The 24,968-nt window shown below is 47.6% G+C and overlaps 1 protein-coding gene across 1 annotated transcript; it reads right to left on the bottom strand.

Moving 5' to 3' along the window:
* Window positions 1–612: 612 nt before the first annotated feature.
* On the bottom strand, window positions 613–23,488 carry SLC1A5 (solute carrier family 1 member 5). Its single transcript, XM_049900961.1, has 8 exons — window positions 22,293–23,488; window positions 19,519–19,561; window positions 19,003–19,062; window positions 17,124–17,290; window positions 8,545–8,778; window positions 7,602–7,796; window positions 7,307–7,441; window positions 613–4,931 (listed from the first exon to the last, which is right to left on the bottom strand). Exons 1-8 carry the CDS (start codon window positions 22,862–22,864, stop codon window positions 4,697–4,699), a joined length of 1,641 nt encoding a protein of 546 aa, XP_049756918.1. The 5' UTR covers window positions 22,865–23,488; the 3' UTR covers window positions 613–4,696.
* Between the last annotated feature and the right edge of the window lie 1,480 nt (window positions 23,489–24,968).

Here is a 24,968-nt window from a genome sequence, read left to right as displayed (position 1 = left end):
CAAAAAACCCCAGCCGACTTCCCTAAGTATTATTAAAACATTTTCAAACACCTATATAACAACTCAAAGATTCTGGCATTCAAATAAAGCATTTAAAACACCAATTACCTAATTATTCAACACTTAATGAACTTATTAGTGGCTGCGTTTGTGTGCCATCCTTAGCAATTCCACACAGAATCTGGTAAGGATTGTGTTTCCCTTCCATGCGGCAACAATCATGGACTACCATTAAATACACAGTAAAAAAGATGTTAAAAGATAACCAAGATAGCATTTATAATTGGCCCCAGGTTGGTGATGCCTCCGGGCACCTGGCAGAAGTCAACACAGGGACCTAAGTAGGGGAAGATAGTATCGCTAATGTCTAGCAAGCTTCAGCAACTCACAAGACAGGCTCCTGTCAGGGGAGCAGGTGAGACATGACTGCTGCGTAGCTCACATCCTGCGCTCACCCCGGACTTAAAACAGCTGGACAGGTTTTTTATTTAAACAGCAAATTTTGGGTTAAAAAAAAATGAGCAAGTCATTATTGGGGCTATTTGGATAGTGAGAGTTCAGATATCAAGGTTGGTGTCTACATGAAAAATTATACCTCTTTTTTGATTTTATTTTTGTTGAGAATATGCACAGCAAAACATACACCAATTCAATGTACAATTCAGTGACATTGATTTCATTCTCCAAGTTGTGCAGCCATTCTCACCCTCCTTTTCTGAGTTGTTCCTTCCCCATTAACAGACACTCCCTGCCCCCTAAGGTTCCTGTCTGATCTTTCGATGTTGCTGTTGTCATCTTGATCCCATATAAAAAAACCCAGTGCTGTCGAGTCGATTCCAACTAGGTAGATCTTAAAAGACCATAACGCTCAAAGCAGACATTTTTTACTAGTTAAACTAAAGTATTTGTCTTAGTCATCTAGCGCTGCTGTAACAGAAATACCACAAGTGGATGGCTTTAACAAACAGAAGTTTATTCCCTCACAGTCCAGTAGGCTAGAAGTCTGAATTCAGGGTGCTGGTTCCAGGGGAAGGCTTTCTCTGTCAGCTCTGAAGGAAGGTGCTTGTCATCAGTCTTCCCTTGGTCTGGGAGCATCTCAGCCCAGGAACCCCAAGTCCAAAGGACACACTGCTCCCAGCACTGCTTTGTTGGTGGTTCTTTTACATGTCTCTGTGCTCGCTTCTTTTACATCTCAAAAGAGGCTGGCTTAAGATACTACCTAATCTTGTAGACCTCATCAATATAACTGCCACTAACCCATCTTATTACATCATAGTGATAGGATTTACAACACACAGGGAAATCACATCAGAAGATAAAATGGTAGACAATCATACAAGGGAATCATGACCTAGCCAAGCTGACAGATATTTTTGGGGTACACAGTTCAATCTGTGACATTATTGTTTGGTTTTAAGGAGACTTCAGGGGATATATTCAGTTCAAGATTTAAAGATTATCTCAGGGGAATAGTTTCAGAGGTTCGTCCAGCCACCATGGCTTCAGAAAGTCTGAAGTCCATGATATTTGAAATTCTGTTCTGAATTTTCCATCTTTTAATGGGGATTCTTGTATAGAATCCTTGATCAAAACATGCAGTAATGGTAGCCGGGCACCATCCAGTTCTTCAGGTCTCAAGGCAAAGGAGGCAGTTAGCCACACATTCCAGTTGCCCCTCCTATTCCGGACTCTCCTTCTTCCTCTGTTGCTCCAGGCAAATAGAGACCAATTGCTGTGCCTTGGATGGCCGTTTGCAAGCTAAAAATTATATTTCTTATTGTAGAGTTGTAGTCGAAATTTTTAACTGAAGGATGACATACATAGAGTAAAATGCACAAATCTTAAGTGTCAGGTTGTTTCATCCACATCAAGACCTAGAATGTTCGCTATATTGTGGAAGGTTCTCTTGGGCTCCCTCCTAGTCAACACGCCTCCTCAGAGGTCAGCGCTGTCCTGACTGCACCACAGACTACTTTAGCCTGTTCTAGACCTTCATATAAATGAACTGTACGGTATGTATACTCTTTGTTTTTGGCCTCTTTCACTCAACATAATATCCGTGAGATTAGCACATGTTGTTGGGTATATCAATCATGACATTCTTTTTATTGCTCAGTAGTCTTCCATTGTATGAATGTCCCAGCCTCTTCAAAGGGGTTATTTCCAAATTTTGGCAATAATGAATATAGTAGCTATAAACATTTGTGTACGGGCTTTTGTGTGAACAGAAGTTTTCATCTCTCTTAGGAAAAGACTCAGGAGTGGGGTTGCTGAGTGATAAGGTAACTGTATATTTTAACCGTATGAGCAACTGTGTAACTGTTTTCTAAAGTGACTGGACTATTTTACATTCCCACCAGCCGTGTATGAGAGTTCCAGTTGCTCCACATCCTCACCAGCACTTGGTATTTTTGTTTGTTTGTTTGTAATCATTCCGATAGGTGTGTAGTGGTATCTGTGCGTGTGTTGAATTTCTTTATTACAGTAAATATATATATTTATATATATAACAAAACAGTTGCCCTTTCAACATTTTGACACATATAATTCAGTGACATTAATCATGTTGTGCAACCATCGCCACTATCTGGTTCCCAAATTTTTCCACCTCATTGTATTTTCTAAGAGTTTGCTTTTTTTTTTTTTAATTTTATTGTGTAATACAGGGGAAGTCAGCACAACTGGGCTAATCCAAAAGCTAAGAAGTTTCCAGAATACAACCAAACACTTTGAAGGACAGGGTAGCATGGGCAGGGGTCTGGGGACCATGGTTTCAGCAGACATCTAGGTCAATTAGCATAACAAAGTTTATTAAGAAAATGTTCTGCATTCCACTTTGGTGAGTGGTGTCTGGGGTCTTAAAAGCTAGCGAGCAGCCATCTAAGATGCATCAATTGGTCTCAACCCACCTGGAGCAAAGGAGAATGAAGAACACCAAAGACAAGGAAAATATGAGCCCAGAGAAAGAAAGGGCCACATAAACCAGAGACTATATCTGCCTGACACCAGAAGAACTAGATGGTGCCCAGCTACCACCAATGACTGCCCTAATAGGGAACACAACAGAGAATCCTTGATGGAGCAGGAGAAGAGTGGGATGCAGACATCAAATTGTAAAAAGACCAGACTTAATGGTCTGAGACTGGAGTGACCCCAGAGGATATGGCCCCTGGACTCTCTGTTAGGCCAGAAATAAAACCATTCTTGAAGCTAACTCTTTAGACAAGGATTAGACTGAACTATAAGACATTTTTTTTTATAAGACATAAAATGACACTGCTGAGGAGTGTGCTTCAGGTAGACACATTAAGACTACGTGGGTAGCTCCTGTCTGGAGGTGAGATGAGAAGGCAGATGGGGACAGGAGCTGACTGAATGGACACGGGAAATACAGGGTGGAGAGAAGGAGTATGCTGCCACATTGTAGGGAGAGCAACTAGGGTTACATATCCACGTGTGTATTAGTGTTTGTATGAGAAACTGACTTGAATTGTAAACTTCCACTTAAAGCACAATTAAAACAACAAAAAAAGGAATAACAATAAATAAAATTCTATTGTGCTTTAGGTGAAAGTTTAGAGCATAAATCAGTTTATTAAAAAATTTACATACAAATTGTTTTGTGACATTGGTTACAATCCCCACAACGTGTCAGCACCCCTTTCCCTTTATGCCCTGGGTTCTCTGTGTCCATTCGTCCAGTTTTCCTGACCCTTCTTGCGTTCTCGTCTTTGCTTTTGGGCAGGTATTGCCCATTTGGTCTCACCTACTTGATTGATCTAAGAAGCACGTTTCTCACATGTGTTATTGTTTGTTTTATAGGCCTGTCTAATCTTTGGCTGAAAGGTGGGCTTTGGGAGTGGCTTCAGATCTGAGTTAGCAAGGTATCCAGGGGCGACAGTCTCTGGGGTTCCTCCCATCTCTTGTCAGACCAGTAAGTCTGGTCTTTTTGTTGTGTTTTTTGACGAACAGACGTTTTATTTTAATAAAGTCCAATTTATCTTTTTTTTTTCCCTTGGTGGTGGCTAGTGCGTTTAATCAAATTCTAAAAAAACTACCTATTAGATATACTTGACACTCTATTTTTTTGCTAAAAAAAGGTACTCTGGAGTGACAGCAGTATTTGTCCTCAGTCTCCCCCAGGGTCTCGGGAATGTTTTTACTGGGGAGCGAACAGAGGGCCTGGGGACAGGGCAGGACGTACCGTGCAGAGAGTAGGGTGGTCACAGGCAATATACACCACACATGCATACACATGCATGCACACACACACATACACACACACACCACAGCCACCAACAGTAACCAGCAAAGGAGCAGTCATTCCGTCAGAACATCCTTCCCTCAAAGAGGGTACAATTCTATATCATGGCCTGTGCCCTGAGAAAGGGGGAGGTCTGGCAGGCTTTTGGGGTGGAGTTGGGGGAACAGATGCTTCTCCGTCTCATGGTTTCCTAGCCCTGGTTGGAGGCCAGGAGTTGAGGACTGGGGAGATTTGGGAAACACACATCCATATACACCCCTGCAGCACAGCCACCAAGATCTGATGGCAAGGAGGAGGCTGGGGCCTCTGGCTCCCTGGTGTGTATGCATGGGGCCCCCTGAACCCCACTTTGTCCATTCATCCATCCCACATGATTCTAGTGTCCAAAGCGCCCCCTACCCCCATCGGGGCAGGGAAGGTCCCTACCAGCATTTACATGACAGATTCCTTCTCAAAAGTGTCAGCATCCCCAGCGGGGCCTGGATAGGGTTTGAGGAGGGGGTTTCCTTCCTCGGTTGGGGCTGACAGCTGAGGTAGGGGTGTCTCGCTCTTCACATGGATCAGCTCAGGCACCGGGCTCCTTGACTCTGTGCGATCCACGTAATTTTGGAGGAGTCCCGCGCCAAAGGCATCACCTTCCACATTGAGGACGGTACACGAACGGTCCCTGGGGTGGGGGGAGGGGAGCAGAACAATGGGGAAGTGAGTGGGAGGGAAGGACAAGGGAGGGACCAAGGCCCAGCCCTCCTGCCTCTCTCCCTCTGAAATCCTGAAGCCCCCCTTGTGCCTCCTCCCTCATGGAACCCTATATCCCACTCCTAGACCCAGAAGCTCATCCTGCCATCCTCCCAGGATCCTAAAGGTCTCTTCCTTCTAGATCATCAAAGATCTCTCAATCTAGAATCCTTCATCTAGAACCATATCTCCCTCCCCTCCCTTAGAAGCCCAAAGGGTTTCATCACACTTCTTCTCCTTTAGAAACCCAAGGAACTCCTTCTCTAGCCTCCCTGGACCCCAAATGATGCTTCTTCCAACAATACAAATGACTGGTTTCTTCTGGAACCTCAAAAAGTCATCTCTCCCCTTTCCTGGGGCTACGGAAGACCCATCCATCCCTCCTTTCCTCCCTGGAATACCAAACTTCACCATCAAGCCTTTCTCTTCCCTAGAATCCTAAGGATCTCTTTTTCTTTCCTACTTATTCAGCCATTTTGAAAAACAGGCCTTTCTTCCAAGGTACTTCTATGTGGATTCGAACCACCAGCCTTTTGGTTAGTAGCTGAGTGTTCAAACACTTCTACCACCCAGGAACTCCTATGCAACGTTAACCAAAACCAACCCAACTTATTGCCATCAAGTCGATTCGGACTCATAGCAACCCTACAGGACAGAGTAGAACTGCCCTGCCCCATAGGATTTCCAAGGAGCAACTGGTGGATTTGAACTGCAGACCTTCTGGTTAGCAGCCTGAGCTCTTAACCACTGTGCCACCAGGACTCCGCAACCATTACCACGACCTAATTCCAGAACATTTTTATCACCCCAAAAAGGAACACCACCCATTAGCAGTCACCTCCACTTCCACTTGCCCTATACGCCCACCCCTGGCAACCACTAATCTATTTTCTTTCTCTACAGATTTGCCTGCTGTGGACATTTCACAGTAGAAGCCCTGGTGTTGCAGTGATTAAAGTGCTCAGCTGCTAACCGAAAGGTCAGTGGTTCAAACCGACCAGCCTCTTCATGGGAGAAAAACGTGGCAGTCTGTTTCAGTAAGGGTTACAGCCTTGGAAATCCTATGGGGCAGTTCTACTCTGACCTATAGGGTTGCTATGAGTCAGAATCAACTTGATGGCAGTGGGTTTTGGACATTTCATATCAATTTGTCAACCTGTTGCTGTCTAGCTGACTCCCACTCATAGTGACCCTATAGGACTGAGTAGAACAGCCTCATAGGGTTTCCAAGGAGAAGCTGGTGGATTCTAACTGCCAACCTTCTGGTTAGCAGCCGAACTCTTAACCACTGTGCCCAGATTTGGTCTTTTGTGACTGGCTTCTTTCACTCAGCATGATGTTTTCAAGGTTCATCCACATTGTGGCATATATCAGGACTTCATTCTTTTTTACGGTTGAAGAACATTGCATTGTTTAGATAAACAAAATGTAGTACATCCATTTAATATATGAATTGGCATATTTGGGTCAACGAACATTTGGGTTATTTCCACTTTTTGACTATTATAAATAATGCTGTAATGAAAGCTTGTGTTCAAGTTTTTGTGTGGGCACGTTTTAAATTCTCTTGGGTATATACCTAGAAATGGAATTAATGGGTCAGAGAGTTCCTGGGTGGTACAAACAGTTAGGTGCTCGACTACTATCTAAAAGGTCGGCAGTTCAAACCTGCCACCAAGACAGGCCTGGCGATCTAGCTCTGAAAGGTCACAGCCTTGAAAACCCTATGGAGCAGTTCTACTCTGCACACACAGAGTCTCCACGAGTTAGAATCGACATGACAGCAACTGACAACAACACGGTAAGTCTATGTTAAACTTTTTGAGGAAGTGCCCGGCTGTTTTCCAATTTTTATACACTTAACAGCTTAATTGTGACAGCTAACAAGTATTTAGCATTTACTGCTCTCTGGGTGTTGTTTAAGGGAGCTGTATGTATTCAGTCATCTAATCCGCAACCTGACCATCCCCACTTTACAGATGGAGATACTGAGGCACAAGCAGATTTACATACTTGCCCAAAAGTCATAATAACGGGTAAATGGTGGAGCTGAGATTTGAACCCGGGTAGTTTGGCCTATTGGTCTGCTCTATTATCCACTGGAGTACACTGCCTTTCTAAGGTTCTCCTTAGAACCCCAAAGATCCCATCCCTTCCTCTTACTGGAGCACTTAAGGTCCTACTCTCTTTCCTCTAGAACTCCTTCCTCCACAACTCCTCTACTCAGAGGTTCTTAATGACTCTCTCATTCACACCCTTCCCTTGGGGTACCCCTGGGCCCTCCAGAAGCCCCAAACCCACACTTACACCAGCCAGTCCACAGCCAGGATCAAGGAGAGGTCGTGAACGGGCAGGCTGACAGCTTCAAGGATGATGGCCAGAGTGAGGACCCCTCCGGCAGGGATGCCTGCTGCCCCCACGCTGGACGCTGTGGCAGTGACCCTGTGGGGTTATGGAAAACAGGAGGTCATGGAGGGCCCCCGGCAGTAGGAGAGGCTGCCGGAAGAGTCCCACTCCCCAGGGTGGTGCTCCCAGCCTGTGCCCATTCTCAGCCGAAGGGGTCAGGTGGGTCAGGGGACACAGCCCTGCCACCTTCACTCACAGGATGGTGATGATCTTTACTAAGTCCAGGGGCTTCTGGTTGAGCTGGGCAATGAACACGGCAGCCACGCACTGGAAGAGCGCCGCACCGTCCATGTTGACAGTGGCGCCGATGGGCAGGATGAAGCGGCTGATGTGCCTGGACACGCCGTTCTTCTCCTCCACGCACTTCATCATCAGGGGCAGCGTGGCAGAGCTGCGCGGGAAGAGGACACCACCATACTGGGTTGGTTAATTCACCCTGCTGGCCCGCCCACCAGCCCAGACCACCCCTAGACCCCGCCCCCTGCCGCCCCCAGGCACTACCCACACTCCGGCAACTGGCCATGCTTTCCCCAGAGCTAGAAGGTTCTAGGCATTCCACAGAATGCCAGGATTCCAAAATACATAGATCTGGGACTCCCTGGGAGGGCATGGACCTTCCCCCATCAAAATACACGCAAACATTTGCACCTAAGTTCTAAAATGCAAAAATTTGCGCCCGAATGCAAAAACTTGCTTGTAAGTACGCACTGACCCTCCCCGCTTCCCCTCCATCAATAATGGACCCCAGCTAAGAATCACTCTTGTCTGTGGAATGGAGCTGCGGGGCAGGACCTCCAGGGAAGAATGTATACCAAGGAGACAGGTGGAGGGAGTGCCCAGAGGATGGGTCCAGGGTGGCACATAGAGTCCCCTGGGGTGGGGGTTTTGGGAGGGAAGAGGTCAGTTGCTAAAGGCCTGGTTCTCAGGAAGGGAGGAAGCCATTTCTATGGCAGTGGTTTCTTAACTTTTTTAAGGGGTGCGGAATCCAGAACCTTCTGAGAAATTTATGAAAGTATGTCCCCTGAACCCAGATCTAACCTTCCCGAGCAAAATTTCTGGGATCTTCAAACACCTAACCCCCTTTCCACAAGCCAAGCCCCCTAGATTCAAACTCCCACCCTGGTTCCCCCCACACACACCTGGAAGAGGTTCCGAAGGCAGTGGCCAGCGGGGTCATGATGCCCCACAGGAATTGGTAGGGGTTCTTGTGGGTGAACAGGAAGTAGATGAGGGGCAACACCAGGAGGCCGTGGATGGTGTGGCCCAGCAGGCAGCACAAGATGTATTTGCCCAGACTGGCGAAGAGTATCCCCACGTCCTCCATCTCCACGATCTTGCTGGCCACCAGGAACAAGATGCCCACAGGGGCATACCTAATCACCAGGAGACAGATTGCTGCGTCTGACCAGGTGCCCACTGAGCTAGGAGCCAGGCACACATTAGCATTGCTGTCCCTGTTTTTCAGATCTATTAGATTTTGTTTAATTCAAGGAGAGCAGCAAGGCACTCATAATAGGAGCTCCCTCCTGGGGTTGTTGTGGAGATTCAGTCATGTTCAATCACTGAGTCTAGGCTGGTGGTGGGTGGGGCCTTAGTGGTGGGCAGGGCCTGAGTCAGGGGAAGGGGGCGGGTGGGCACACAGGGTGACCACACTTCCCAGCAGGAGCCGCCACCGGGGTATCATATGCCGAAGGTATGGGCATCACTTCCAGGCCTGGCTCATGGAAACTTCTGGAGCCATCCTCCCCTCCCCTCCCCTCCGCCTGCCTTGCAGCTACGCCTTTAGAGAATATAGCCTGGGGTTTACACTGAACATGCAAGAAATTTCTGGATTTCTTTGTTATAGTGTTTACTTGAACCAATACATAATCTTACCACATCATGAGATATAAAGAGGCCATATATCATTTCTTAATAACAACCAGTGGTGCAAACAGTTTGTGCTCAACTGCTAACCTAAAGGTTGACAGCTTGAACCCACGGTGCAGCACCACGACAGAAAGTTCTGGCAATCTGCTTTGGTAAAGATTACAGCCAAAACCCTGTAACCCACGGGAACACCACGAGCAGGAACAGACTGGACTCACCGGCTACTAACAACAACAAGGTATCGTGCGCTGATGATCACACTGGGCCCTTGAACGTGATCGCATCTCGGCAACAACCCCACGAGAGAGCTCCTATTATGAGTCCCTCACTGCTGTCATTGAATTAAACAAAATCGAATAGATCTGTGAAACAGGGACAATAATGCTAAGCTTCACAGAAATGTCGGGAAGATTCAATGAGATGCTGAGTTTAAAGCCTACTCTATACAATAATAATAAAAAAAAAAACAACCCAAGCTCATCGCCATTGAGTCCGTTCCAACTCGTAATGACCCTATAGGACAGAGCAGAACTGCCTATGGGGTTTCCGAGACTGTAATCTTTACAGAAGCTGAATGCCACGTCTTTCTCCTGTAGACTGGCTGGTGGGATCCAGCTGCCGACCTCTCAGTGAGCAGCCGGGTGCTGAACCACTGAACAATCAGGGCTCCTTTTCTGTACACAATAAGTGATCAGTAAACTTCAGGCCCACCACTCGTCTGTCAGTTTGTTGCACTGTGGTGGCTTGTGTGTTGCTGCGATGCTGGAAGCTATCCCACTGGTATTTCAAATACCAGCAGGGTCATCCACGATGGACAGATTTCAGCGGAGCGTCCAGACTGAGACAGACTAGGAAGAACGACCTGGTGATCTACTTCTAAATATATTGGCCAGTGAAAATCTCATAAATAGCAGCAGAACACTGCCTGATATAGTGCTGGAAGATGAGCCCCTCAGGGTGGAAGTCACTAAAAATACAACTGGGGAAGAGCTGCCTCCTCAAAGTAGAGTTGACCTTAATACGGATGGAGTAAAGCTTTTTGGACCTTCATTTGCTGATGTGGCACGACTCAAAATAGAAGAAACAGCTGCAAACATCCATTAATAATCAGAACATGGAAGGTACAAAGTATGAATCCAGGAAAATTGGAAGTGGTCAAAAATGAAATGGAATGCATAAAGATCAGTATTCTAGGCATTAGTGAGCTGAAATGGACTGGTTGGTCATTTTGAATCAGAGAATCATATGGTCTACCATGCTGGGAATGACAAATTAAAGAGAAATGGCATCGCATTCATTGTCAAAAAGAACATTTCAAGATCTACCATGAAGTACAATGCTGTCAGTGATAGGATAATTTCCATACGCCTACAAGGAAGACCAGTAAATATGACTAGTATTCAAATTTACGCACAAACTGCTAATAACAAAGATGAGGAACTTCAAGGTTTTTACCAACTTCTGCAGTCTGAAATTGATCAAACATGCAACCAAGAAGCATTGATAATTACTGGTAATTGGAATGCAAAAGTTGGAAACAAAGAATGATCAGTAGTTGGGAAATATGGCTTTGGTGATAGAAACGACGCTAAAGGTTGCATGATAGAATTTTGCAAGACCAATGACTTCTTCATTTTCAACAACATAAATGGCGACCATACATGTGGGCCTTGCCAGGTGGAATACACAGGAATCAAATTGACTACATCTGTGGAAAGAGATGATGGAGAAGCTCAATATCATCAGTTAGAACAAGGCCAGGGGCCAACTGTGGAAAAAAAACTGTGGAACAAACCATCAATTGCTCATATGCAAGTTTAAGTTGAAGCTGAAGAAAATTAGAACAAGTCCATAAGAGCCAAAGTACGACCTTGTGTATATCCCGCCTGAATTTGGAGACCATCTCAAGAATGGATTTGACATATTGAATACTAATGATTGAAGATCAGACAAGTTGTGCGGTGACATCAAACATGAAGAAAGCAAAAGGTCATTAAAAAAGAAAGAAAAGACCAAAACAGATGACAGAAGAGATTCTGAAACTTGCTCTTGAACACAGAGTAGCTAAAGCAAAAGGAAGAAATAATCACGAAAATGAGCTGAACAGATTTTAAAGGGCAGGTCAGGAAACAAAGTGAAGTATTATAATGAAATGTGCAAAGACCTGGAGATAAAAAACCAAAAGGGAAGAACACATTTGACATTTGTCAAGCTGAAACAACTGAAGAAAAAATTCAAGCCTTAACTTGCAATATTGAAGGATTCTATGGGCAAAATATTGAACCATGCAGGGAGCATAAAAAAAAGATGGAAGGAATACACACTCACTATACCGAAAAGAATTGGTTGACATTCAGCCGTGGCATATGGCAAGAGGTGGCATATGATCAAGAATCAACAGTACTGAAGGAAGAAGTCCAAGCTGCACTGAAGGCATTGACAAAAAACAAGGCTCCGAGAATTGACAGAATACCAATTGAAATGTTTCAACAACTGGATGCAGCTCTGGAGACGCTCACCAGTCTATGCCAAGAAATTTGGAGGACAGCTACCTGGCCAACGAACTGGAAGAGGTCCATATATGTCCCCATTCCAAAGACAGGTGATTCAACTGAATGCGGAAATTATTGAACAATATCATTAATATCAAACGCAAGTAAAATATTGCTGAAGATGATTTGAAAATGGCTGCAGCAGTACATCAATAGGGAACTGCCAGAAAGTCAAGCCAGATTCAGAAGAGCATGTGGAGCAACGGATATCATTCCTGATGTCAGATCGATCTTGGCTGAAAGCAGAGAATACCAGAAGGATGTTCACCTATGTTTTATTGACTCTGCAAAGGCATTCGACTGTGTGGATCATAACAAATTATGGATAACATTGCAAAGAATGGGAATTTCAGAACACTTAATTGTACTTATGCAGAACCTGTACAAAGATCAAGTGGCAGTCATTCGAATAGAACAAAGGGATGCTGTGTGGTTTAAAATCAAGAAAGGTGTGTGTCAGGGTTGCATCCTTTCACCATGCTGATTCAATCTGTATGCTGAGCAAATAATGTGAAAAATCGGGGTATATGAAGAATGTGGCATCAGGATTGGTATAAGACTCATTATATGTGATATGCAGAGGACACAACCTTGCTTTCTGAAAGTGAAAAGGACTTGAAGCATTTACTGATGAAGATCAAAGACTACTGACTTCGGTATGAATTATACCTAACATAAAGAAAACAAAAATCCTCACAACTGGGCCAATGAGGGAGAGAAGATTAAAGTTGTCAAGGATTTCATTTTACTTGGATCCACAATCAATGCCCTTGGGAATAACAGTCAAAAATTCAAAGGACGCATTGCATTGGGCAAATTTGCTGCAAAAGACCTCTTTAAAGTGTTGAAAACCAAAGATGTCACTTTGAGGACTAAGGTGCGCCTGGCCCAAGCCGTGGTGTTTTCAATCGCCTCACATGCATGCGAAAGCTGGGCAGTGAATAAGGAAGACTGAAGAAGAATTGATGCCTTTGAATAACGGTGTTGGAGAAGAATATCGAATATATCGTGGACTGCCAGAAGAATGAACAAGTCTGTCTTGGAAGAAATATAGCCAGAATGCTCCTTAGAAGCAAGAATGGCAAGACTTTGTCTCACATACTTTGGACATGCTAGCTGGATGGACCAATCCCTGGAGAAGGACATCATGCTTGGTAAAGGGTCAGAGATAAAGAGAAGACCCTCAACGAGATGGATTGACGCAGTGTCTGCAATAATGGGCTCCAACATATTAACAATTGTGAGGATGGCACAGGACCAGGCAGTGTTTCATTCTGTTGTTCATAGGGTCGCTTCGATTCAGAACCGACCTGAGGGCACCTAACAGCAATATAACTTCAGGCAGGATTATCATCACCCTTTCCTGGAGTCAAGATCTCAAGGGTGTCAGCCTCCTAGTCAGAAGGGCTTCCCAAATCACTTCTTGACTGCTCAACTGTTGTTGTGAATGGAATAGTGTGCTCCCAAAATTCAGATCCACTGTAACCAAAGAATGTGACCTTATTTGGAAATAGGGTCTTTGCAGTTGTCTTTAAGGATATGAAGATAAGATCATCCTGGGTTTAGGGTGGCTCTAAATCCAATGACTGGTATCCTTATCAGAGGACACATGGAATGTGTGGCTAACTGCCTCCATGAACAACTAACTGCCTTCTGTACCATAAGACAGGAGTGGATGGTGCCTGGCTACTGTTACTCAGTGTCATGGTTTGAATTGTGTCCCCCCCCGCCCCCCGCCAAAATGTGTATCAATTTGGCTAGACCATGATTCCCAGTGTTGTGTGATTGTCCATTTTGTCATCTGATGTGATTTTCCTACGTGTATGCAAACTCTATGATGTTAATGAGATGAGATTAGTGGCAGTTATATTAATGAAGCAAGACTCAATCTACATGATTAGGTTGTGTCTTAAACCAATCTCTTTTGAGATATAAAAGATAGAAGCAAGCAGAGAGACAGGGAAACCTCATACCACCAAGAAAGCAGCACCAGGAGCAGAGTGCATCCTTTGGACCCGAGGTTCCTGCACAGAGAAGCTCCTAGACCACGGGAAGATTGATGATAAGGACCTTCTCCCAGAGCTGACACAGAAAGCCTTCCGCTGGAGCTGATGCCCTAAATTTGGACTTCTAGCCTACTGAACTGTGAGAGAATAAATTTCTCTTTGTTAAAGCCATCCGCTTGTGGTATTTCTGTTATAGCAGCATTAGATGACTAAGACAGAATTTGGTACCGGTAGTGGGGTGCTGCTCTAATAAATACTTAAATGTGGAAGTAATTTTGAAGCTGTGAATGAATAGAGGTTGGAAAAGTTTTAAAGCGCTTAACAGTAAAAGCCTAGATTGCCTTGAAGAGACTGTTGGTGGAATTACAGACTTCAAACACAATTCTCATGAGGGCTCAGAAGGAAATGGGAGCTGTTACACCAGACGTGGAGCAAATGGTGAGAAGCAGCATCAGAGAACCAGCAATAGCAGAACCAGGAGAGCAGCTTGAGACAGCACTGGACCCAACCCATGGAGCAAGAGAGCTGACTGCCTTCCAGCCAAAGTTTCCCGGCAGAGTTAGGTACCTCCAAGCACTTATCAGTGGAGCTAAAGAGCTTTGGAACACTTGCCTGAGCGAAGCAGCACAGACGTGGGCGGTGAGGCCCCAGGGGCTGAGAGAACAAGGAACCAGGATACAGAAGGTGAAGAGACAAGGAACACAGGAAGCAGAGCTGCCTCAGCCTCAAAGCGTATGGCCACGATCTCTGGGGTCTCTAAAGGTGGAGTCGCGGCTCAGATGGACTAGGAGAAGGGTATGCCTAAAGCTTAGAGAGCAAAGCTGCCGTCCCAGTGGGCCTGGAAGGTGGAGCTAAAGCCCAGGGCAGATGGGCCTCCACTCAGAATCCCAACAGTGTGGCCAATACCTAGAGTCTGGAGGGCAGGGCCATTGTGTAAATGGTCTCAGAGAACAGAGAATTATTTTCAGGCCTTGAGGGCTAATGTAACGTGTTCTGCTGACTTGCTTGGTGCCTGTTATCCCTTCTTTCCCTCCAATTTCTCCCATTTGTAATAGAAATGTCTAGCTTGTGCCTGTTCCACCATTGTACTTTGGAAGCAGCTAACTTGTATTCTAGATTTCACAGATGAAGGGGAATTTTTGAATTTTGAACTTGGAGTTGAATTAAGACTTTTGCTATGATACAATGGGGTGACTGTGTCTTACATGTAGCAAGGACATGAATTTTTGGGGGGCTAAAGAGTGGAATGTCATGACTTGAATTGTGTCCCCCCAAAATACGTGTATCAATTTGGCTAGGCTATGATTCCCAGTGTTGTGTGATCATTCACCATTTTGTCATCTGATGTGATTTTCCTGTGTGTTGTAAATCCTATCTCTATAATGTTAACGAGGTGGGATTGGCAGCAGTTATGTTAATGAGGAAATCTACAAGATTAGATTGTGTCTTAAGCCAATCTGTTTTGAGATATAAAAGAGAGAAGCAAGCAGAGAAACATGGGGACCTCAAACCTCCAAGAAACAAGAGCCAGGAGAACAGTGAATCCTTTGGACCTGGGGTCCCTGCACTGAGAAACTCCTCTACCAGGGGAAGACTGATGACAAGGACCTTCTTCCAGAGCCAACAGAGAGAGAAAGCTTTCCCTGGAGCTGACACCCTGAATTTGGACTTGTAGCCTACTACACTGTGAGAGAATAAATTTCTCTTTGTTAAAGCCATCCACTTGTGGCATTTCTGTTATAGCAGCACTAGATGACTAAGACACTCAACATTTTGATCAGAGATTCTATAGAGGAATCACGATTAAAAGGGGGAAAATGCAGAACAGAATTTCAAATTCTCATGGACTCCAGACTTTATGGAGCCAAGTGGGCTGGATGAACCCCTGAACTATTGCCCTGATATAATCTTTAAACCTTAAACCAAAAATATCCCCTGAAGTCTTCTTAAAACCAAACAATAAAAAAAAAAATTGTTTAGCTAAACTAGTAAAAAATGTCTACCTTGAGCATTATGCTCTCTTAAGAACTATCTATATGGGATCAAAGTGACAATAGTAACTCATAAGATCAGATAGGATCCTTAGGGGGTAGGTGAATTTATGTTAATGGGGGAGGAACAACTCAGAAAAAGAGGGCGAATGGTTGCAGAACTCGTAGAATGTAATCAGTGTCACTGAATTATACGTGCAGAAATGATTGAATTTGTGTATGTTTTGCTGTGTATACTCTCAACAACAACAACAAAACAAAATTAAAAAAAGAAAAAAGGAGAGGACACAGAGAAGAAGGTAATGTGAAGGTGGAGGCAGAGATTGCCGTGACGTGTCTACACGCTGAGGAATGCCAAGGACTGCCGGAAGCCACCAGAAGCTAGGAGAGAGGCAGGGAATGGATTCTCCTTCAGAGCCTCCAGAAGAAAACAACCCTGCCCACACCCTAATTTCAGACTTCTGGCCTCCTGTAATGTGACAGAATAAATTTCTGTTGTTTTAAGCCATGCAGTTTGTGGTATTTTGTTATGGCAGTCACAGGAAACTAATACAATTATTACCATGGATAATTACCTTCCAAATACCCATTTTCTTCTTTAGGAACAGAAGAAAGGCAACATTTCCCAGCCGCCTGTGCAGCTAGGATTTCAGCCAGTGGGCTATACATACAAGCTACATATAAGGCAGTCGATAAATATTAGCTATTATTGTTTACTGCAGGTACGCTATAGGCCAGGTACTGTCCCAAGAATTTTACATGTCTTAACTCATTTAAGCCTGACTATAATCATAGTTCAGTGGTAGAATTCTCGCCTTCCATGTGGGAGACTCAGGTTCGATTCCCAGCCAATGCACTTCATGTGCAGCCGTGACCCATCCGTCAGTGGAGGCTTGCATGTTGCTATGACGCTGGACAGGTTTCAGTGGCGCTTCCAGATTAAGATGGACTAGGAAGAAAGGCCTGGCAATCTACTTCTGAAACTCAGCCAATGAAAACCCTGTGGATCACAGTGATCCTCAGCCGATCATGGGGATGGTGCAGGACTAGGCAATGTTGTGTTGTTATGCATGGGGTTGCGATGAGTCGAGGGCTAACTCCATGACAAAGTTAACAATGGAGGGGAAACTGAGGCATAGAGAGTCCACACAGCCAGGAAATGGTAGATGCTGGATTGGAATCCAGGCCATCTAGGTCCAGGAAGCAGATGGGAGGGTCCCCCACCCTGCACAGATGAGCCCTGCCTGCCTGTGGCCAGCCCTCCCACCCAACACCTGCAGCCCTTTCTCCCACCACCTACCACATGATCCAGGAGACCAGCACCATGGTGGCATCATTGAAGGAGTTGAAGAAGTTGATAAGTAGCTCCCCCTCAGGCCCCAGCTTCCGCAAGGCCACACCCAAGACGATGGCAAACACCACCAGGCCCAGGATGTTCATTCCTTCCACCTCACCCCCCAGGGGCACCTGCAGGCAGGAGCAAGGAATTCAGTCAACCTGCACAGATACTGCCACTGAGGGCCTGTCCTGGGAACTGCTGGGAGCCAGCAGTGACAAGACAGCTCCTCAGACCCACCTGCTGAAGACTCACAGTCCAGGTCCAAGGATGGGGGGGAGGAGTCACCAGGGGCAAGCTGGAGTGGGCAGGGCTGAGGTGGGGGAGGCCAGGGGAGCATGGGAACTGAGAAAGGGGGCCAACTTGGGAGGAGTCAGGGAGGACTTCCTAGAGGGAGTATCAGAGCTGACACCTGGAGGGCGGGAAGGTGAACCAGGTAAAGAGGTGGGGTAGAAGGTTCTAGAAAGAAGAAAGAAAATGGCTTGAAATGAGAGCAACTTGGGCATTGAAAGAATGGAATGAAATTCACTGTGGCTGGAGCGGAATGAACTGGAAGAGAGGGTCACGAGATGAGGCTGGGCAGGCAGGCAGAAGTCCAACCTTGCAGGGCCTCACGAACTGTGGCAAGGAGCCTGGGCTTTCTTTTTCCTGAGGGCACTAGGGAACCATAGCAGGGCTTTGAGGCACAGGAGAGGCAGGGTCAGGTTTGGACTTTCGAAAAACCTCTGTGATAGTTCCCTAGATGGCACAAATGGTTCAGCGACTGACTGCTAGCTGAAATGTTAGCGATTCAAACCCACATAGGTGCCTCAGAAGAAAGGCCTGGTGATCTGCTTGCAAGAGGTCACAGCCTTGAAAACCCTATGGAGCAGTTCTGCTCCGCACAGATGGGGTCACCATGAGTCGGGATCAACTCGATGGCTCAAAACAACAGTTGTGCGCTGTCGAGTCGATTCTGACTCACAGCGACCCAATGTGCCAGAGTAAAACTGCCCCATAGTTTCCTAGACTGTAATCTTTACAGGGTTTGGACCTGCCAACCAGTCCACGGGAGAAAGATGTGGCAGTCAGCTTCCATAAAGATTACAGCCTTGGAAGTCCTATGGGGCAGTTCTACTCTGCCCTACAGGGTCACTATGAGTCGGAATTGACTTGATGGCAACGGGTAATCTTTGCGGGAAGACATCGCCATGTCCTTTCTCCCTCGGAGCCGTGGGGTGGGTTCAAACCGCCAACTGCAGCCGAGTGCTTACCCACTGCAACACCAAGGCTCGTTACAGCAATAGCCCGATACAAACAAAGTGCCACAGTGTCTTCGATAGAAAGACCACTTTGGCGGTCAGGGTGAGGATGGGTGGGAGGGTGTGGGACTGGGGCAGGACACCAGGGAGGAGAAGGAAGAAGAGAGAAAGAAGGAAGGGAGAATAGGGGGCAAGATACAGAGATGTTCGAACAGCAGGAAAAAAGAAAAACGGAAACTGAAGGGACCACAGAGAGTTTAAATCAAATTGTCCACCAAATTTTACAAGATCAATGGGGGAGACAAAGGCTGGGGGTGGGTGTAAAACCCAAAACCAAACCTGACTCATGGCAACCCCATGTATTACAGAGTAGAACTGCTCCATAGGGCTTTCTTGGCTGTGATCTTTATGGAAGCAGATCGCCAGGCCTTTCTTCTGTGGCACACTGGGTAGATAGGTTCAAACTGCCAACCTCCAGAATAGTAATGGAGTGCAAAAGGTTTGCACCACTCGGAGACCTCAGGGGAGGGGTAAGGGAACAAGATAGAACCAGAGCAATGGACCAATAGGCGGGGCTCCCGCCACCCTTGCCTAGCTCTCACCTTTACCAGTGTTCCGTTCTGGTCTCCAGCGATCCGTCTCATTTCATAGGAGGTGGTGTACTGCAGGGGGCATTGGGAAGAGTGACTTTCAATTATTACAGAGGCTCCCTCACCCTGGTACTGGTGCCAACAATGGCCAAAGCCTGCCCTCCTGCCCTAAGCATCCTTAAACATCAGCTCATTCCATCCTGCTGGCAACCCCACTGAAGTAGGACTATTAATGCCCCCACTTGCCAGAGGTGGAAACTGAGGCTCAGAGAGGTCAAGACACTTGCTTAGGGCCACACAGCTAGAATGAGATTCCCAGAAGGGGCTCTGAGCCTGTATTCTCAGTTCTTGATAGAAGGGGTCTGGACGAGTTTCAGAGGTCACCCAAGAACCCTCTAATATTGCCTGTAAGCATGTGGGCACCTGCTTTTTCCCAGGCACCATCCCAAATCAGGCAGCAAGGGCTGCAACTTGCTGTCTCCCCACCCTGGCCACCCCCTGCCCCTCGGGACACCCCTGAGGACTCACTGAGCGGAAGGCTGCAGACACCAGGTTGGAGGGGAAGATATTTCTGCAGAGACAGACATACGGGGGGTTATTAGAAACTGGTGGGGGGTAGGGCGGTAGAGCAGTGAGTGCTTGGGGGGTGGTGGGCTGGCCTTTTAGCAGATGGAGAAAACCTCTGAGACCCTGTTTGCATACACGTGGCTCCCACCCATGCCTCAGCCAGGGTCTGGTCAGGCAGAGTTGGACCTGGGTCTGTACCCTGGCCCTGAGGGACTGTGGCTGGGAGTGAGGAATGCTGGCTTCCCAAGGCAGGCTGGGTCAGGATCAGCCAGGGCGTCAGCCCCACCCCAAGAGGTAAACTTAATACCCTACACATCTTGCATCAGCCACTTCCTTCTGGAGGGCTGAGGGCTAAGAGCTGGAGGCTGGGAGGGCTGGTCCCTGGGGACTAGTAGGTGGGTTGGAGAGTGTGGTGGCAGTGTGAGGCTAGGAGAGGGTGACAGGGATGGCTTTGTGTGTCATGAGTGTGCACGTTCTTGTGTGGCGGTATCCAACGATGGCCTTGTGCGTCTCCAGATGAGACTAAAGTAACAGATGACATGTCTGTAGCACATTCTGTGTGTCAGGCACTGCCATAAGTGCTTTACGTAAACTAACTCATTTAACAAACTTGGCTGCTACCTGAGAGGTTGGAGGTTTGAGTCCACCTGGAGACGCCTCAGAAAAAAGGCCCTATGATTAACTTCCGAAAAAATCAGCCATTGAAAACCCTACGGAGCGCAGCTCTACTTTGACACACACGGGGTCACCATAAGTTGGGGGCCAACTCTATGGCAGCTAACAATAATCCTCACAACAGCTCTTTGAGATGAAAATCAAAGAAAACCCAAACCCACTGCCGTCGAGTCGAGTCCTATTCAGAGCAGCCCCATAGGACAAAGTAGAACTGTCCCATAGGGTTCCCAAGGAGCGGCTGGTGGATTTCAGCTGCCAACCTTTTGGTTAGCAGCTGAGCTCTTAACCAGTCGCTGTGCTACTGTTGGGGTAAGCACTGTTACTGGGGTTTGTATCCAGCTAGGCTGGCTCCGTAGTACTAATCGTTACCCATACTCCCTCTCACCAACGATGTGGGCGTACCGCTATTTCTGTGGGTCAGTGTATAGTTTGTCAGGTGTTGGCATCCAGGTGGGGGGAGGGTTAGCAGTCAGGTGTGTGGGACCAGGCCATGTGAAGTGGTAGCCATGGTGTGAACATGTTGGTGTGTGGCCTTGTAGAAGTGTGTATGTGTGTATGTGTATTCTGTGCTTGAGTGTGTGTTTAGGCATTGGTGTGATCGGTGAGGTCATCAAGTGGTTGTTTGTCCTGATGAGGTGTGAGTACACTGGTATACATGTGACAGCTGGTGTAAGGCTATGTGGCCATTACAGCCAAGACCAAATGTTTCTGTGTGCCTGTGCCAGCTGTGTGCAGCTATGTGTCACTTGGTTGCAAGGTTGTGTGGCTACGTCCAGTTGTGCGTAGCTGTATGTCGCCTGGTTATAAGGTTGTGTGTCTGTGCGTGGCTGTGTGTGCCTTGGATATAAGATTGTGCAGCTGTGTAAGATGTTACAGCTACGGCTGAGTGTCTGTGTGCCTGCATCCAGCTGTGTGTGGCTTAGTCACTTGGTTAGAAGGTTGTGCGGCCATGTGAGATGTCAGAGCCAAGTCCCTGAGTGTCCGGGCATGTGTAAGCTACAACTCTTTTGGAACACAGGGGAAGCCTGTGCGTAAACAGCCATGGAGAGGGGGTGCCCATCCACAGGAAGCCTATACCCACCCAGGCTGGGGCTGGGCCAGGACCCAGCTAATCTCCCTCAGCCAGGGGTACCTAGGCAACTTCTGGGCACCAAGTCTCTCCCAGGCATCTCAGCATGTGCTGCTGCCCCAGAGGCCGGGGACCCTGCTCTGTGACTCATCATTTCCTCCCCACCACTTCCAGGAAGCTCCCCACCTGGAGACATTGAATCAGCAGGCCAGGAAGGCAGGGCCCTGTGGACCCAGCTGTCTGCCTCTTCAAAAGGGGATGGCCATGAGGGGGTGGGGGGAAGCCAGAGGCCAGAGAGGGAGAAGAATCTGCCCTTTCTAATTGGTCCGCTGCTAGGCAGCCTACCGTGGGGAAGGAAATAACGGAATGGAAAGGCTGCCTTAGTGGTGGAGGGACTGCCCAGGAAGATATAAAGTGGAAGCCTATAAAGGGAAGCCCTCAGGCCCCAGCTAAGCGGGCACAGGAAGGGAAATTGAGGAAAGAACTTGAGGTGTCGGGGTGACATGTGGACAGGGAGCATGGACATGTGACAGGGAGCCCTGGGGTTAGGAGGAGGGCCTAGGTTGTCCAGGGGCTCCCTACCCTGGCGTCCCAAGCCTTCTGACCCTGGCTACAAATCTTTATCCAGAGCTCCATTCTGGGGCCCTTGGGTGTCCAAAAATCCCTTCCCAAGAAGCTTCCCTCAGGGTCCCTCCCTCTCATAAGGTCCCTTCTATGTCTGTTAAAGACCTCCAAGCACTACTCTTTCTTTTCCTTCTGAGTCCTCTTTGCCTATCACACTCCTGGGGTGTCCTCTCATGCACCCAAGCCCCAAATTGAGAAGGCCCTTTCCCTGGGAGTCTGGCCTCAAACGCTGTACCCCACCCTCAAGGGGCCACAGCCCCTCACCTGCCCCCTCTGCCCCAGGACCTGGAGATGCCTCTGCTCAGGGGGACCCAAAGCCCCGCTCCTGTCCACGTGTCCCCTCCCCCCGCCTGCGATGGGGTCTGACCTCACGAGATCCAGGAAGGAATCCAGCACCTCCTTGCTGGGGGCCGCTTCGCCAGTGCCCAGGGCCCCGACAGAGGCGTTGATGGCGGCGAAGGCGGCGCCGGGTTGCAGCGCCAGAGCCAAGCCCACTCCGAGGGCCGAAGCGAGCAGTGTGGTGCCCAGGAAAAAGAGCAGCGCCCATGCGCCCAGGCGGCCAAGCGCGCTGGGGTCCAGACTGGCGGCACCGCCAACCAGACTACAAACCACCAGTGGCAGGATGATCATTCTCAGCAAGCGCAGCAGCAGTTCGCCCGGGAAGGCGAAGGCCACCAGGCGCGCGGGGCCCAATGCTAGCGCGCCGCCGGCCTCTGACACCCCCAGCCCCAGCGCCACGCCCGCCGCCACGGCCACCACGGTCAGCAGCACCAGCAGGTTGGCGCGAAGGCAGCGGCGCACCTGGTCCCAGGAACGGCAGCAGCCGCCGGCCGCAGCGTCTTGATCCTCCATAGAGATCAACGTCGAGGCACCGTTAGCTATGGGCTCCGCCGTCGCCGCGAACCCTTTGGGGTCGCACCTGGGAGGATCAGCCACCATGATGGGAAGAACCGGGGTTCCTTAACGCCTAAAAGCTCGGAGAGCTTGGGGCTCCTTCCCAGGTCGCCGACGTTCCTTAGGACTGAGAGTTGAGTAACAACGCCTGCGGGCTGGAACTTTGGGTTGGATGGTTTTCTTAGAGCTAGGAGTTCACAGCCCCAGGTCCTTGGCTCTTGGAAGCTGGAGTGTCTGGGCTCCCTAGGCTGGGCGCTGGAGTTCCTCTGCTATTCCAAATTGGGAAGGAAAGTTTCAGGGGCCCAAAAGCTGGGAGGCCCTGGTTGTTGGAAATACAAGAGTTCCTCTGGCTAGGACCTGGGCTCCTAGGTCCAGGTGGCAGAGGTTTGCAGAAGGCTCAGTCCTGGTGGCGCAGATCCAGGGCGTTTAGATCCGGGAGGCGGGCACCCGGGGCACCAGGGTCCTGGAAACCGAGAGCTGGGGCACCTAGGTCTGAGAGCCGGGAAACGGAGCTCCAGGAAGAGGGGACCCAGACTCTTGGGTCCGAGAGCGGCGATCCAGGCCCCTGGGTGCGAAAGGCGGCCGTCCGCGGCCCAGGGAGGTAGCTGCTATTACGGGAGAGGTAACCTCCCGGACGCGCCGCGTGGCTCTGAGCCCGCCTGGCGGAAGCTGCCAGGATTAAGGCCAGGGGCGGGGCTTGAGAAGGCGGGGGCCGGTCCGATTGGCTACGGCTTCTTGGAGCCTCTGGCAAGCGAGGAGCTGGGCTGAGGCTGCAGCAGGGCAAAAAAAAAAAAAATAGTAAAAGGCAAATAACAATGTCATTTCCAGGGGTGGGGCTTTGAGGGGGCGGGGCCTGGGGCGGGGCATTAAGACGGAGCTTTTTCCCGCTGAAGAAATTGGGCTGAGCACTGCGACTGAAACGCTGGCGCGCGGGGTCTGGTGGTTCATTTGCAAATCACCTCCCCCTCTTCAAGTCATAAGTTCTGTCTTGAGCCGCATCTAAGAACTCCATCCAGTTCCCTCGAATGCAGTTGATAAAACTCATTGTTCACAGTGATGTAAGATTTAAAAGAGATGGAGTTGTTTTTAAAAGTTTCCAGTTCAAAACGCGACACATCAATTAATGGTGGTTATCATGACATCAGGACTGCAATTCGCTCCCCGCGTAGGTACCACGATTTGCAATTCACCCCTTCAAAGCGACAATTCAATTTTAATGATTGTGTTACTAATGCTTTTAAAAAGGCTTTCACAGAATCTTTTCCCAATGTATGTATTTATTTTAATAATATTTTATTGTGTTTGCAGTGAAGGTTTACATTGCAATTTCTACACAAGTTCAGTGACATTGGTTACATTCTTCACAAGGCTGAGCGTTCTCATTATTTCCATTCTGGTTGTCCCACTCCATTAATCTCATTTCCCTGCCCCCTTACATTCTCATCTTTGTTTTAAAGTAACTGTTGACCTTTTGGTCTCATATAAGTGACTTCTTAAAGCAGCACAGTACCTATGGGTGACATTCATTATTTTGTAAGCCAAACTTGTTGTTTAGCTACTAGGTGACCTCAGGGGTTAGTTTCAGTTCAGGATTTGAAGAGTATCTCAGGGCAATAGCCTCGAGTAGCCTCCAGTCTCAATTGGTCCAATAAAGCTGTTTATTTTTTAGGAATTTGAAGTTCTATTTCACATTTTTCCCCACTATTTCAAATAAACAGAAAGGTTGGAAAGAATTTCACAGGGAACACCGTCTATATTCTACAATGAACAGTTTACCATTTATCTTTTTATCCACCTCTCCATTCATCTTTTTGATGCGTGTCAAAGTAATTCACAGGCAAAAGTACACTTCCCCTAAATACGTCAGTGTACATATTATTAACCAGAGTTCAATATTTGCTTAGAGCACTTTTTCTTTTTAGGTAAAATTTATATACAATAAAATGCACAAATTTTATGTAATATTGGCTGACTTTTGACAAATGTATATGCCTGTTTCTGCTGGAATCTTCATAGCTATAACATGAGGCTGGTTCCACTATTACACCCATTCTGCAGATGGGCATAATCAGGGTCTGTGGAGAGAGGAAGGAGCTCTGGTGTGGCAAAGGTTAAGCATTCAGCTGTAACCGAAAGGTTGGGGGTTCGA

The sequence above is a fragment of the Elephas maximus genome, chromosome 11 (genome assembly GCF_024166365.1).
Source record: "Elephas maximus indicus isolate mEleMax1 chromosome 11, mEleMax1 primary haplotype, whole genome shotgun sequence".
NCBI classification, from domain to species: domain Eukaryota; kingdom Metazoa; phylum Chordata; class Mammalia; order Proboscidea; family Elephantidae; genus Elephas; species Elephas maximus.
Note: the sequence above shows the minus strand (reverse complement) of the source record. Positions and strands in the feature narration are given on the sequence as shown.

What these genes read in the sequence shown, in the direction of transcription:
- SLC1A5 (XM_049900961.1), bottom strand. Translation starts at nt 22,864, where the DNA reads ATGGTGGCTGATCCTCCCAGGTGCGACCCCAAAGGGTTCGCGGCGACG. An exon ending in TCCTTCCTGGATCTCGTGAG is followed by an intron (nt 19,562 to 22,292) that starts GTCAGACCCCAT and finishes CTGTCTCTGCAG; the next exon opens with AAATATCTTCCCCTCCAACC. An exon ending in GCCTTCGGAACCTCTTCCAG is followed by an intron (nt 7,797 to 8,544) that starts GTGTGTGTGGGG and finishes CTTCCCGCGCAG; the next exon opens with CTCTGCCACGCTGCCCCTGA.